The following is a 15997-nucleotide window of genomic DNA, read 5'->3' on the forward strand; positions in this document are numbered from 1 at the left end:
CAGCCCCCTGCTAGCACTCTGAAGCAAGGGTGTGTGTGCAGTGCATGCATCTGTTGATGATACAGAGCTTTTCAATCTCCCTTGACTTCTTTACAGTGTCTGTAGCAAACTGACAGGCAAGCGAGCCAGCAGAGCTGATAGTAGTGTTTATCACCCCATCAGCAAAATAACAGCCTCTCTTCATTAGTTAAAACTCTTCTTAAACAGCTTTCCAAATAACCTGTTGATTATCTCCAAAAAGCTTAAGTGGTCACTGTTCTTGTTCTGTCTCTGCCTGTCCCAGTGAAACTGAAGACACACACACAGACACCTAGCATACCACATGCCTAGGGTCTGTAGGGCTGGGGTCCATGCTGTGGGACATGGGAGGAAGGAAGGGGGTATTCCTACTTCAGCAGCAAGGGGGGTGGGGAAGTAGGGCAGGGAGAAGCCAGGCACACCCTGGTGTGCCTGCAGTCTCTGCCAGAGCTCCAGCCAGGGAGTGAAGAGGCGGGGGGGGCAGCCCTGCTGTGGAGCAGAAAGCCCCACCCAACTCAGAGAGCATGCCAGGATGCTGGGGGTGTCTGGTTTATTTTAAACCAGCAAGGGGTCTGGGATAAACATTGCATAAACTGGTTTGAGCCAAATCAGCTAAGTCTGATACTACATTCAACCAGGTTTATTTCAAATCTGTTTCAGCCATTTTCAAACTGGTTTATGTGCACTGAACATCTGTTCTGTTACAGGTTTAAACTAGTTTCTGATCACTTACACCAGTTTGTGTCATGTCTGTCCCTAGCCCATGATTGCTTAACACCACTTTAAAGTGTTACTGGGAAGACAATCCAGGGGTTAAGAGCTCTAGGAGCTGCCCAAAACTACCATGTAACAAGGCCCTATGTGTTGACACAGGAATCCATACAGTTAAATACCAAACATAAGGATATGCAGAACTAGACAGATGAAAGGCAGCCATCTAGGGTTCCATATTTAAGATAATAGAGAGCCCCACATGGCATTTTCATAATTGGCTGAGACTAAGTGTATAACACTCTTCACTATGTTCCAGGTTAACATGGGACCCTCTCCTCCACAGCAGTCAACCAGCAGTCTCCTTTAAACACTGTACTCATTACGAAACCAGAGAAGAGACAACCACATGCTCATATGCTAGCCAGGCAAAACAGGGATGCAGGAAGAGAACCCAAGCACTATTGCTGCCTAGGGCATCAATCTATCTAGGACTGGACCCATGGAAAAAATAAATTGAAATGTTGATTACAATTTACATTTAAAGATGGAGAAGCAAAAAACTAAATTTATATAACAAAACATGGCAGAACTTTACAATACATAGATGTTTGCCACTTATGCACAGTATATAAATTATAGAGTTTGTCCCCAAGGGCTGGATCTCAAGTGTCAAAAATGGTTCTTCTTCTAAAACCCCCCATAAACTGATGTTGAAAATGTCTCACTGCTCCTAACAGGGACAGATGTAGTTTAACATCTATTGCAGGAAAAAGTGCTAGACATCAAAATTCAACAAGGTATTCTTTTCAACAAGTTATTTTACCATGGAGTTCTCTCCACTACCATTACCAAAAAAGGCTCATTTGGCATTCCACAAAGGATATTAAAAACAAAATACAATTTAAATAATTTCAGCAAGCAAATATCTATCTATACAGGAATCACCTTTCTAAAACGTACAAGAGACATTAAAAACACAGTTTATGCTAACCTGTAATAAGCCAAAGTCATATTACCTTTAAAGAGCAATAAAGTAAAGAGGAAATGGAAACAAGGACATGCCTACATGCATGGCTGATAGGTTCTTAGTTCACATAAGTTAAACCAAGCAGGAATATACCAACAAAGTCTAAAAAAAGTCAAAACACATCATTATTTTTTTTAAACAGCTTCCAAAAAACTAAATCAGAGTATTTATTACAAAACACACGGAAAACTAACAGATTTCCAGAAAAGTTCCAGGATAGTAACTGAAAGTGAAATATAACATACTAGATCCCCCCCAAAATTACATCTTGAGTTTTGCTAAAATTGGATTTAAAATAGGAGCCCCCCCAAAATACAAGGGGTCCTGCATTAGAATAGGCTATTAAAACTTAGAAGCAGGGTTCTAAAGCTCGTCCTATTGAAACCCTCTATTTCTTTACAGAAATCAATTTGATTTACTCATCTATAAACTAGCCATACCGTCAACAACTTTGCTGTCAGTTAAGTCAACCATTCTCTCTCCAAATTTTAAATAAAAATGCCTTGAAATAAAACTCTCTCCCTACCCCTGCATCTAAACAAGCTGCATTCACAAAAGTGGACTGGAAGCATGACAAAATCCTAGGCATCAGATTCCAGTGGCTAACTCTGATACTTTCTATGGAGCCTGTCGCATATTATTTTACACATTATTTTTTACATATTATTTTATATCATCTTTTCCTTCCCAAAATAGTCTTTTTGCTTTTCTGGGAAAGTAGATGAATGGTTACCATATGTTGATCTCTTTCATCTTGTACAATTTCAAATATTTTGGGGAAAGACAAGCAAGTCATTTCTCCAACTTAAGCTATTTTAGGCAATTAAAGAAATTAATCTATGACTTAATATTAAAAAAATCTGTGGGTGCACTGATCAAAATCTTGATCTTTCATCCTTCCTTGGGAAAAAAGCAGCTCACTAATAAACAATATGAGCTATATTATCAATTTGGTGCCACCTGAATTTAAGAGCCTAACAAACTTTACAGCCCTCAGAAATAATAATTATTAATAATGTTAAATAGAGTTAATTTCAGTTGGACACTTTGTAAAACTATAAGCAACAAGAACTTCAGCAAACAAAACTCACATATTTAGTTAACCAGGTAAATTAAATGGTTACTAGAAGACCTCTTAAAGTACCTTTTATGTCTGGGTTTCTTCGACCCATTTTTTCCACCTGAGAAATGGCCTCTTCCCAGCAGCTGTTGCTCGCTTGGACGTGTGGCTGAATCAATTTTAGTTTTTGTTCAAGAACTTGACATGCCTCTGTTGGTAGTTCTTGCGTCTCCTTAGAGCTAACGAGTTTTTCGAGTTCATCCTCAAGAATTATTACCCTAAGTGAAAAGGATGGGAAAATATCATACTAACATATCTGAATCTGTGTTTTAAGATTTCTTCAAGTTTTAAGTTAATTTATGCCCTGCTTTATGTTTATTTCCACCACATTACTGAACTGAGGTGTAGACCTATGGTACCCACCCCATCCAGCCCCACAGGCTGGATGCATGGTGCTGATTCACAGGCCAGATCACGTTGGCTCCCAGGGTTGGTTCACAGCTAAATCATGCCCATGGACCAACTCTGAGTGCTAAATTTGACCATGGATTGATACCACTTACCAACCCCCCCATGTTGGATCCAGCCATGGACTGCCCCTACCCATAACAGGAGCAGGGAAGCTCCATGCCAGAGGCAGCCATGATGCACAGGGCAGCATCAACTACCTCCAATGGCGGTGGCATGCAGCCCTGGTTACCCTCCTTCAGTTATGCTACTGGAAATGTGGTACTGGTGGAGTGGTGGCATCATTAATTACCATAATTCGAGGAGTGGAAGCTCAATGAATGCTGTCACTGTTCCCCCAATGCCAAATTGATGCACCTGTAGGGAACTTCAGGGGCTGAATGACATGGCTTCATGGGCCAGATCTGGTCTGTGGGCCACAGGTTGAGCACCGCTGGTACAGATAGATTCATAATGCTGTCCCAATATTTTTAAGCAAAACTTCCACATGAAGAGATGTATGGCTTACCTCAATTTGATTATGGTAATTATTACATTTAAGATGCTCTGTGTTTATTAACTACTACAGTACAGTCTCCCTTACTACCTTTTGGATCCTCCCCCCAACCCATTTCTCCTCTTCCTTCCTTGCTCTGCCAGTTGTCTTCCTAATTTCCACCTATTTACATTCTCACTGACATCCTGTCATACTTTTAGCTTCTTTCATTCCTTTGAGTCTCAGAACAGCAGAGACTTCCTATTCCTGAAGAAGGGTGATTGCACCCAAAAGCTTGCAAACACTTGTTTTCCAACTACTCATTTGGTCTAATAAAAGATCTCACATGTACCTGAAGAACCTTGCTTGATTAATGCATTAAAAAATATTTAACATATAATTATTATGAGTTGAATTTTCATCTAAAATAACTGGAGTATTGTTGCAAAATAGACAAAAGACAAGCATGCTTTCAGGTGTTTTCAAAGGGAGTGAATAAAGAGATGGAGGGTTTTCCTGAATCTTGCTTTGTAAGTTCACTATTACCAAGGGGGAAGAAAATATCTGAAGATTAGTAATGTAACAATATCAGATTTCACCTAGGACAGATACACTCTGGCTTCAAAACATGAAAATATAGATGGCTATCAAGCTGTAGAGTGCTGATTCCACAGGGATGGGCACCGTATCAAAATGTGTACAAAATAGAACCTTTCACTCCCAAATGAAAACTTCTAATTCCACTCATTTCCTCCTCTGAAGACAGATATGGTATGCCCTGATAAACATTCATCTCAATCAATAAATTATGAAAGAACAGACTTGTTATATCTACAGTCACTTAAACTAAAAGATAAGTTAACTGGTCAGATCCCTCTAGAGGTTTCCAAACACCTCCTAATAATGACTTCATTCCATAATTTTTCAAAATGTGCAATTTACAGAATTGTACTCCCCCCCCCCACATTGTCCCCACTAAACAAGAGATGCTATACTTAACTGGCTTCCTCCAATGGTGGAATGTAAATCAGATTTGTTTAGCTAACTGTTCATAGATTCATAGATGCTAGGGTCGGAAGGGACCTCAATAGATCATCGAGTCCGACCCCCTGCATAAGCAGGAAAGAGTGCTGGGCCTACATTACCCCAGCTAGATACACATCCAACCTTCTCTTGAATACCCCCAGGGTAGGGGAGAGCACCACCTCCCTTGGGAGCCCGTTCCAGAGCTTGGCCACTCGAACTGTGAAGAAGTTCCTCCTAATATCCAATCTAAATCTGCTCTCCTCTAGCTTGTGGCCATTATTTCTTGTAACCCCCAGGGGCGCCTTGGTGAATAAATACTCACCAATTCCCTTCTGTGCCCCCCTGACGAACTTATAGGCAGCCACCAGGTCACCTCTCAACCTTCTCTTGCGGAGGCTGAAAAGGTCCAGTTTCTCTAATCTCTCCTCGTAGGGCTTGGCCTGCAGGCCCTTAACCATACGAGTGGCCCTTCTCTGGACCCTCTCCAGGTTATCCGCATCCTTCTTGAAGTGCGGCGCCCAGAATTGCACGCAGTACTCCAGCTGCGGTCTGACCAGCGCCCGATAGAGGGGAAGTATCACCTCCTTGGACCTATTTGTCATGCATCTGCTGATGCACGATAAAGTGCCATTGGCTTTTCTGATGGTTTTGTCACACTGCCGACTCATGTTCATCTTGGAGTCCACTAGGACTCCAAGATCCCTTTCCACTTCCGTGCCACCCAGCAGGTCATTTCCTAGGCTGTAGGTGTGCTGGACATTTTTCCTCCCTAGATGCAGCACTTTGCATTTCTCCTTGTTGAACTGCATTCTGTTGTTTTCTGCCCACTTGTCTAACCTGTCCAGGTCTGCTTGCAGCTGTTCCCTGCCCTCCGGCGTGTCCACTTCGCCCCATAGCTTAGTGTCATCTGCAAACTTGGACAGAGTACATTTCACCCCCTTGTCCAAGTCGCTGATGAAGACATTAAAGAGTATCGGTCCAAGCACCGAGCCCTGCGGGACCCCACTGCCCACTCTTCCAGGTCGAAACCGACCCATCCACCACAGCTGAGTTATGGCATATACAGAAACAGCAGCAATATGGTTCAGACAACATTTAGCTCTTCTATGTAAACCAAAACCTAAAAAGGCATAGGACTGAATATTTACCACTAAGGGCATCTTCTTGCAATCAGCGTGTATACTTACTCATTTAGCAGGGCCTTGAGATGAAGCTGCAAACTGCGCACTGCTATATGAAGGCTGTTCAGCTCTCTTGACTTTTGTTTCCTTTTGGTTGAACGTTCCAATCCAGACTGATGTTGTGTTTCAAAGTACCGATAAAATTCATAGCTTCGCTTAAGCTCTTCTAAGCAGGCAGCATGAGTGTGAGGTAGACCTTGAGTCACGTCAGACAAAATATGATGAGGCAAATGTTCTGGGGTGATCAAGGGCTTAGGGGATGCATTAGTTGAAGACAGCAGCAGTACTAGTCGTCTGAAGAATTCTGAACTCTGTCCTACCCAGAGCTGAAACAGAACCTACAAGATATTGAAAGGTTAGCACTGTGTGCCTGGAAAGCACAGCCTACCTCCAAAATATACCTACACATACTGCAATCCAACTTCACAGCACAACACAAGAATCACGAAAAATTAAGAACATATGCAGAACATCTTTTAAGAATATCACAGATCACATTAGTTTGTATCTTGCATGCTTTATATGACTGTCAAGTCTTTCACAGAGGGTCTTATGTTCCTACTTATGTACAAAAGGCTCTTCGCGGTCCTGGGTACCACATCTACCCTTTAGAAGAGATCACTTTTGTCCATCTGCAAGTCTGAGTAGATACTAGTACAGTTTCTGCCTACCCTAGGGCACTAAAATAGCTGAAGCTTCCAATAGCAGGATACTTTTTGAGTGACTTCACTCAAAATGTCAAACTATCATTTATAGAACTTAAGTTTCTGACTGGCATACCTCTCCCCTATCTTGAAATACAAATCCACTGGCATAAATAAAAAAATTACTCAAGGTGCTAAGAAACATGAACTGCTGACTCACTTATACCAAAATGAGTAACTTCACAAATACCATTAAAAAAGAAAATTATACCGATTTACAAAGATAGAATCTTTTAAAACCCTCTACTTATGGTACAAGGAAGATCTGGTAGTGATGAATCCTGTAGGGTTACTCTGGAACCTAAACTTCAGATATAAAGCTGAAGTTTGCTATGCTCTGTTGTACTCCTATTTATAATAAGCAGGGATCCAGGTTTTCCCTGTGCCGTGGAAAAAAATAGTAAAACTTGGATTTTCTCATTTTAAGGAGCTGGACGGGGCAGGGGGAGCTCTGATTTTCCAAGATAAAAAGCCCAAAATTAAAATAACAAAATTTATAGGTATTTAGAATGTGTTTTATTATAGTAACTGAGGCACTGGTAGGCTTCCAAATTGCTTTAAATTTGTAAACGTATCAATAAAACATTGTGCTCAACTGATACCTACATATATAGTGGTGTTTCATTTTAATCATGGAAAAATGTGAATTTGCCATTTTATTTTTTTATTTTTTACATTCAGAACATTTGCAATTTTTAAACAGAGAAAACCAGGATCCTGAAGGGGAACAGCTTAAAGTACACCAAGAGCAGATAACGTGATTTTACAGAAAATGCTAATGAAGAGCTCACATTTTGTTAACTACCTTGATGAAAAAAATATCTTTTTTTCTTAGTTTAGACAAAGCCTGTTGTGATGTCTCAGAAATCTGAAGCAGAACAGTAGTAACTTTCCCAATAGAGTCCCACCTCTCTTTAAAAGAAATAAAATGTATTTTTTCTAATGACAGCAGTCTCTACTCAAAAAGAGAGAAAAATTGGTCTAGTAAGGGTTGTGGGCAGAGATCTATACCCAAGTACCACAGACTGATCAAATCAAGTCACTTAAGTGTACTGGGCCTTATTTCTCCATCTGCAAAGCAGTGATATTGCTTAGCTCCTAATGAATGTTTGAGGTGTCGGAGATTCTGTGCTGGAAGGACTCACAAGTGCAACAATGTCTAATAACAGTAATGTTGAACTGCTACAGATGGTTGGTGGTGACTACAGTATGTGAACAGTTAAAAGGAACTTCATGATATGAGTATACTTCAGTATATGCAACCGGTATTTGGTATATGATCACAGAATGGCGTTCAGGTTACCATAGTGAGGAGAACCATTATAATTAGGGACCTACTGAAATCAAGGAGGCAGGAAGCTGATTTCATGGCTTGATCACAGGGCCAGCTGCCATTTTCATGGTCTTATTGTAGCGGGCTCCCCCACCAGCCTCGGATTGGCCAAGGGGCCCAGTGGCCCCACCCCATGTTGCTGATTAGCTAAGAGGGCTGTCCATCATGTGTCCCTACCCCTCACTACTGATTGGTGGAAAGGGGCAGGGCCATGCAATGGGCAGCCCTCTCAGCCAATCAGCAGTGAGGGGCAGGACAGCCATCATCTTAGCTGCTCTCCTTTGCACTGGCAGCTTCTCTCCCACCCCAGTGGGCTGCGAGGCCCCACCACAGCAGCCAGGAAGACCACTGGTTCCAACTTGGGTGCCAGCACTTTATTTTTAGTAATTTTGTTTTTTCGTGGATTTGGCGGAAAATGGCCAATTCCAGTTTCTGCCAAATCCGTGAAATTGCTAATTGAGTAGATCCCTAATTATAAGTACCTAGAAGGATTGACTCATAACTGATCATTTCAAAAGTGTGTGACACCTTCCCCAAAACCTCCAAGCAACATATTCACGCAGAAAACAGATTACTCCTCTCTATCAGTGGTGCAACTAAGTGGGGAGGGGTGGTGAGTAATGGGCAACTACTCCTGGTGACAACTTTAGGGAGGAGATGCAAAAAAAAAAAAGTGGCTGTTCATGGGTGTGATCATGAACCAGAAGTAGCTGCTTCTGCTTTGCCCCAGCTGCTCAGCTGTGTCCCTACACTGCTGCTCTCTATTATAAAGACTTCAAGAAGATGACTTCCAGTTATCTAAAGAAAACATTCAGAATGGCATGAAGTGGAAACACAGGTCAAGCACTCTACATAGTACAAACTTCCCACAGTCCCTACATGCAAAATTGGGATTTAGCTTGCTATTAAAAAGAAAGCCAAAGGAAAAAGCAACAAAAAAGGTAGCTGTTAGCTAAGTAACCACAAGGAAAGAACAGCAGGACATAAGTAAAGAGCTTAGGACTTTATAAAACATAAGAGAAGTCCTTACAACCAGGATATGAAGAGAAAGCAATGAATGGTTTAGAGGCAACACACAGAAATAGAGAACTTTGCAAAGAGAAAAAAGTGTGATCCAAAACCTACCTGAAAAAAAGGCATGTGGATCAGAGAAAAAGAAATCCAAAACATATTTAGACTAGCTGGCTTTTCTAATCACCAACAGGTTTGGCTACTTTTACTTTACTCAAATAACACAAGATCCTATTGCATCCAGCCAAGTGTTTTATTCTATAGATCAAGGATCAGTAACCTATGGTTGGATTTGGCCAGGCAAGCAATTTCAAAGCCTAGATATTGGCAGTATTTTGGCAGTAGGGGGAATTCTGCAGTTTGGAGAGAGCAAAGTAGCACACAACTTGATGGCAACTTGATACCAGGGAAAAGCACTGGCCCACCTTGGACCAAGCTGCACTAATTTTGGCCTGCTGCTCTGAAAAGGTTGCTGTCCCCTGCTACACAGTGTTTTTGTTTGAGGAGAAGGTTTCCTTCACTTACAGGCTAAGGCACAACACACAAAGCTATATAGTTTATATAGGCATACATAAATGTATTTCAATTAAAAATATAACACTGCTGCAAATGTTGATGTATATTTGTATAATGCTGAAATGTGATAAACAGGAAGGTTTTTTTGAGGAGGTAAGTTCCTAAGAAGAATTATAAATGAATTTAGGTCTTACAACACAGATTTTATATTGATTAAGTAAAATAGTTTAAGTTATTTAAATCCACAGGTAAAAACAAACTGGTTATAGAGTATTGACTTAGCTTCCATCATGTATATCAAACATCACAATCGGTTATGGAATTAAGTTAAACTGATATATGCCAAAATCCAGTGTCCATCTTGAGGCCAGTTGGCTCATTGGGCTAATGTGATTAAAGGGAGGGTTTGGATGATAGGGTAGGATAACAGGGTTTACAGGCAAGGGCATGCAAGGCAACAGTGCAGTCAGAATTGCATCTGACTACCTTTTGTTCCCCAATTTTGATGATGAGGTAGGTCACCAGGGGGCTGTCTTCATAGAAAGGTTTAACCATTCTGCCACCATGCTTTCAAAAATGGCATAAGATAGTTGTTAGCTGGTTTATGTATGACTGGAAAAAGATGTTGCCTTTGAGCTGCCGTAAGAATTTTTATGGTGGTACAAAGCGCAAGCCAAGAGATGTCCATGCCTTTTGTTGTGAGACAAATGCCCAAATGTGAGGCCATCACAAAAGGTAGTATTAATCTGTGGTATTTTACAATAGACATTTGTTTGTTTTAAGGTAGCAGAGCGCAGGCAGCCTGGAGCTGCCCATGCTCTGCAGCCACTCTAGGCAGGCACTCCCAGGGTTTCAGGGACTAATCCCTGCAGGGAAGTTCTTGGGGAATGCAGGTTAGGACCCCTCAAACCTGGGGAGTGCCTGGCTGGGCTGCTCTATTCGCAGAGGTGCACCCAGAATTGGAGTCCCTGGGCATGCCTCTGTAAGTACGGAACCCCATTTCCATAATTGCAGAGGTGTACCTAGTAGTTCCGATTTGCGGCAGTCTTCTGCACGTGGGAAAACCTGGGAGGGGCAGAGGCCCAAACTTATGGGACAATGGGCGATGTCTTTTTTGCCCAACGAAGCAGAACAGCGGTCCAGGGACACATCCTAGCACAGCTGATCTGCTTCATTTGGCTATGTCTGTTTATAGCCTATGTCAAGAAAGGGATTTCAACTGGTTTAACTAAATCAATTTAAAAACTGGTTTCAGTTAAATCAGTGCGTAAGCAAAGCCTTAGTTTGGAAATCTTCACCACTTATGAGCATGGCTTCTACTGCCCCTTCCCCCTTGCTCCGTTCCCTTTCTCCCTACATGGAAAAACATGGAAAACCAATTGAGTCTGCAAGGTACCTATGAGGAAAACCCTTTAAATGCTGCAATTTAGAGACTGTGCTCAAAATTAACTGGAATAAAGCCTAAAGCTTATCAAACTGACTCCTGACTACAGACGCTTCCAGAACAAAAGAAATCAAATAGGAGGGATTACTAAATAAAATGTAATACCTCCCAAAAAAAGTCACCACCATAAAACTAATACAGGTACTCCTCACTTAACATCTTCCCGGTTAATGTTGTTACGTTATTACATTGCTGATCTATTAGAGAACATACTCATTCAAAGTTGCACAATGTTCGGTTATAATGTTGTTTGGCCACCATCTGCTAGTAGGCAATTATTGTGACGTAACTGGATCTGCTTAACAGTTTCGCTTAAAGTTGCATTTTTCAAAAAAATAATTATGACATTAAGCAAGTAGCTGTATACAATTCAAACAATAACTTTCCTAAGTAAAAACAAACAAACACTTGAAACAGAGAACCACTGGTCTTTTGAAGGGTTTGAACTCAAATGAGATTTTCTTTTCAATAACAAACATTTACTCGAATTCAGGTTATTTGACATCTCAAAATTAAATAGTTTAAAAGACTAGGTAATGACCGCTATTTTGTTTAATTAAATATTTTAAGCGATCAAACAACAGTTCTGATTCATGACAGTGGAGTCAAGCTTATGAATTCCATTCTACTACACAGCAAAATGTAGCTATTCCTTTTTGCAATTACCAGCCAATTTATGTCTTTGGAATGCCTCTCTTTATTCAAGCCAAGATGAGTAGCCAAAAGACAAAGAAACTGGAGAATACTTCAACAACTCTTTTCTCAGCAAAGATATAATGAAATTACAGCAACATTTAGGAAGAGACAGATTTGTAAATTCTAGTTTGATTGTTTTTCAAAGGATAAGTATGATTTAATACAAATCAACACCATGTCTTGCAGTGAATGTTTAAATGTTAAATGAAAACCACCTAAAAGCAAATAAGTATAAAAATACATGTGACCAAGCTCTCAATGAAGCTTCATCAATTTCTCTCAGAAATCTTTCCAATTATGCTACTGCTACAGACTGATAAGTAGGGGGAAACAGATGTCAGAAGCTAAGATTAACAGGTTATTATTACAGCTGAAATGGATTTGTGATGAATCTGTGTTTGAAAGTATGTATGCACCCCTCCAGGACAGATTACCTTGAGTGCAGGCAGGCTGAAGCCATCTGTGAGGTTGTGTGCCTCCTCTTCAGACACCTGCTCTTCACTCAGTCCAAGACCCAGCTCTTTAAAAGGAACTACACAGATGTAGTTGGTCACATTGTCAGTCTCTGAGTTTAGAGGGTAGGTTTAGTCAGAGTTAAGGCCATTAACAAAGAAATCTTTGTATTAAATGGGAGAAAACACAAAGTAGAGTAGCTTACCATTAATACAGGCTTTTGTTTATGGTAATCATTTGAGAATATGTGCAGTCCCAATTTAAATTAAAGTGAGTGTAGCAAAAATCATACTTGAAAAATGGGTTTTAATGCCCTATACTGAGAACACTACAAGCTACAAACTGCAATGCAATAACAAAAAAGAAATTAATAAAATAAGTTAATAAAAAAATCCCTGAATCCCTGAATTAAGTGAGGAAATTGCTGCTGAATCTTTAAATAGTTAATTCAGAATAAACTACCATGACAGACAGAAAAGAAAAAAAAAGAAAAATTTAATTCAGTGATGGTCTAAAACAGAGCAATGTTGTCAGGGAGAAGACAACATTTTGGTTAATGCAAGTTGCAGTTTGTGCATATTGCAGGGTAAATTTGAATAACCAGGGTAAGTAGATTCCCTATTATGTATGCACGCATGTGTTTGTAGGATTAAACAATATTAAATTCCACACTTGCTGGTTTTGAAGGTTCTTTAATATTTCTTAACATGCATAACAGAAAATCTCTAATCCTCAAAATCAAACTTTCAAAACTTGAACAACATCATATGTAGTAAGATTTCATGTTAATTAAAATTTGTTGTAATGAATTGTGTGCAAGTAATGTACTAAAATACTAACTACCTTGAGACCTATCACTGTAGCTCCTATGATATACTTTCAAACTTTTCATCAAAATAAATGAACAAAACACATTTTGTGAAGGAGTATCTTTACTTCATGCTGTTCATTTACACAATAATTTAGAAGTGTTCTCCTAATTAGCTTATTTTCCTAGTTACCTATATTTTTGGGAACTGATATTGAAAATGCTTAAGCATATTTTTAAACTTCAGCCATATGAGCAGTGCCAGTGTAAAAGCTGCATGAATGGGACTACTCACAAGAAAAAAAGTGCATAGCAAAATGTTTTTCTAGCTGAGGCCTTAAGGAGTAACCCAAAACTCACTGAAATCAATGGAAATCTTTCTATTGACTTCACTGAGCTTCAGAATTAGGTCTACTGTAAATTTCTCCAACCAAACTTCAACTCTTTAGGTGACCTGTTTGAAAAGCAATTACTCAATTTTCATCTCATAGACAAAGACACTTAATTTAATGTGAATATACAGAAGATTTTTAAAGTAACAAATTAGAGTGTTAGAGAACACAATGAAACCTTTGGTAGGGTCAACTATATTGTAATCTGGAGTAAATAACTTTTTTCATATACCAATTACTTCATTAACATATGACATTTAGAAACAGGTAGAAAACTGGCTTAAGCTTTGCTAGAATATAAACAGATAAACAATGACACAAGCAAGATAATATTAATGTAACACTTCAGATCTAAACTCTTCCATATCATAACTCCAACATGGAAACAGCCTTCTGTTGTGCTACATGCTGCAAACTTCAATACTATCAAAACAACACATAGATGTTAGAGTAGTACATCAGAGCAAAGGAATATTATTTTGGTTGACACTAGAGAATCTTATTTTTAAGTAAATTTAGCACTTATTGCTGAGGCTAAAGTATTTTTAGAGATGGAATAAACACCCTATCCACATAACATTTGTATATAAATTTGTACAGAAATATGGGAAACTTGACTGTGTTCAAATTCCATTCTACACAAAGCCTAGCTCGATGCTGTCCTTGTCACCACAGCATCTGAGCGTCTTCCAGTAGTGTTTTAAGGCTATATCTATATAGCACAATGCAGTGCTCTATTGAGATGCCCAAGTTAGCTCTGGACAAGCTAGTCCAGGTACCAGAAGCAGTATAGGTGTTAGCACAGCACTTCCACCTAGACTGGTGATACTGAGAAGCAGAGTATGTTAGCTTAGGACAAGAATCACACTAATGCAGCAATATAACTTCTCATACACACACTAGAACTAGCTGGGGTTTCTCAGTGGACATACCCTAAACAACAAGGCAACGTATGTCACACGTGGTTCTCTTTCATCCTTTGCCAAGGGAAAGAAGCACACGGGCAGCATAATCCTATTACGGCACAGTTTTGCTTTGCGCGTGTGTCTGTCTTTCAAATACCCATGCTGCTATGCACTTGTTTTAGAGGTGGTGAGATCTGCAACAGCTTTAAGTTCACATGAGAGTTTATTCCATTGTCTGAGACCAGCCTCCAAGAAAATTCAGACTCTGTATAAATGAGACTTATAGACCAGGGAGTCAAACTTTCAGTCTGCAGGCTGGATCTGGCCTGCAGAGCTGTCATGCAGTCTGTGGGGCTCGTACAAGGGCTGGGCAGGGCAGGTGAGGGTGGGCCCCACTACCAAAATGTGGGGCACAGTGATGTGTGTTGGTGGTGGAGGGTGAAGAATAGCTGTAATAACCCCTGCTGTCGCTACATACAAATCCAGCCTGGGGGGAGGAGTGGTAGACAACGATGCCTAACTAGAAGTGTCAACTACTGTTTATACCACAGAGGATTTTTTAAATGCTTTGATGATAGGATCAAATACCTTAACTCAATATTTATGAAAAGACCTTAACTCAATATTTATGAAAATGCAAAAACAGGGGACACAGACCATTAAAGAAAAAACAAAACAATTGGGGGGAGAGGTATAGTATCGCTGGCAGCACCTAAAGGAGCTCTACAACAAGAAGTGAGTGTGGGAAGGGGGCGACGTAGGGCACTGGTGGGGGGCAGCTGGAGGAGTGAGGGAGGGATGATGAGTGCCAGCTGCCACCCCTCCTCCTGAGCCCCAAACATGCGCACCCAGTAGGAGGGAGCAAACGGTGCTTTCCACTGCGGGGGGACATTATAAGGGTGGGTTTGCCTTGAGTGCACTGGGGAGTAGGGTCACAGACCTTGTGACACCTCTGAATGAGGGTGGGAGTGGGGGATGACACATGGGGACTGTGTTAAGGTGAATCCGGGACAAATGGTGTCCCAGAGTCATCTGGCCCAAGACCAGGACTTGATGTTTAGATTTTGGGACTGTCCCACCCAATTAGAGACAGGTGGTCACCCTACTACAGAGGATGAAGGAGAGGTGACATCTTACGATATTTCTGACCAGGCAAGCAACAGCTATCTGGATAATTGGAGTTCCCTAATGGCTGATGGCTCTGCGCCCAGGTATACCGCCTTTCTATAATCCAGATGAAAGGTGATGGAATCTTGTTTAACTGGGGCCCAGGTTATAAACTGACAGAGATATTGGCTATAGTCCTAGCCAATTTGACATAACAGAAAAAGTGTTACTCATGCTAAGCAAGAACTTTATCAGGAATCCAGAAGCACCCCTAACTGACAGAATGAACCAACTTCCTGGCTTTGTACCTTCTTTTGAAAAAAAAAAAAAGTGATGTCACAGCTGAGATTATCCAGGAATTATGCAAGAGGCAAGGATTACTTTGGGTGATATCTGTTATTGGATAACAGTCATCAGGTACTTTTGGTAGTAGGTTTGGGGCTGCTGCATGGTAGCCCAATAAAACTGATCACCCAAAGAAAGCTATGCTTCTCGTTAAAAAAAAAAGAAGACATTTTGGCTGCAAACTCTTCAAAATGATTTCTTCCATCCACTAGCATTAACTTCTACCTTGCTTGCATTCATCTTCAACCAGCTATCTTCTTCATTCATGAGATCTTATCAAAAAGCTTGGGCAGTCTTGCTGGTAGAGGTATGGT

General features: G+C 40.5%; 1 protein-coding gene across 2 annotated transcripts in view; it reads right to left on the reverse strand.

Annotated features, from left to right (window-relative positions):
- The window catches only part of VEZT (vezatin, adherens junctions transmembrane protein), a 107613-nt gene that overhangs the window by 22760 nt on the left and 68856 nt on the right, over positions 1 to 15997 (reverse strand). For both annotated transcript variants that reach the window (XM_090042889.1, XM_090042888.1), the window contains exons 7-9: positions 12108 to 12255; positions 5976 to 6307; positions 2904 to 3097 (exon numbers count right to left, since the gene is read on the reverse strand). In XM_090042889.1, coding sequence (XP_089899015.1) covers positions 2904 to 3097; positions 5976 to 6307; positions 12108 to 12255 — 674 coding nt within the window. The remainder of the gene's footprint in view (positions 1 to 2903; positions 3098 to 5975; positions 6308 to 12107; positions 12256 to 15997) is intronic.

The sequence above is a fragment of the Crocodylus siamensis genome, chromosome 4 (assembly GCF_052110815.1).
Source record: "Crocodylus siamensis isolate JL-2025a chromosome 4, ASM5211081v1, whole genome shotgun sequence".
Classification (NCBI taxonomy): Eukaryota; Metazoa; Chordata; order Crocodylia; family Crocodylidae; genus Crocodylus; species Crocodylus siamensis.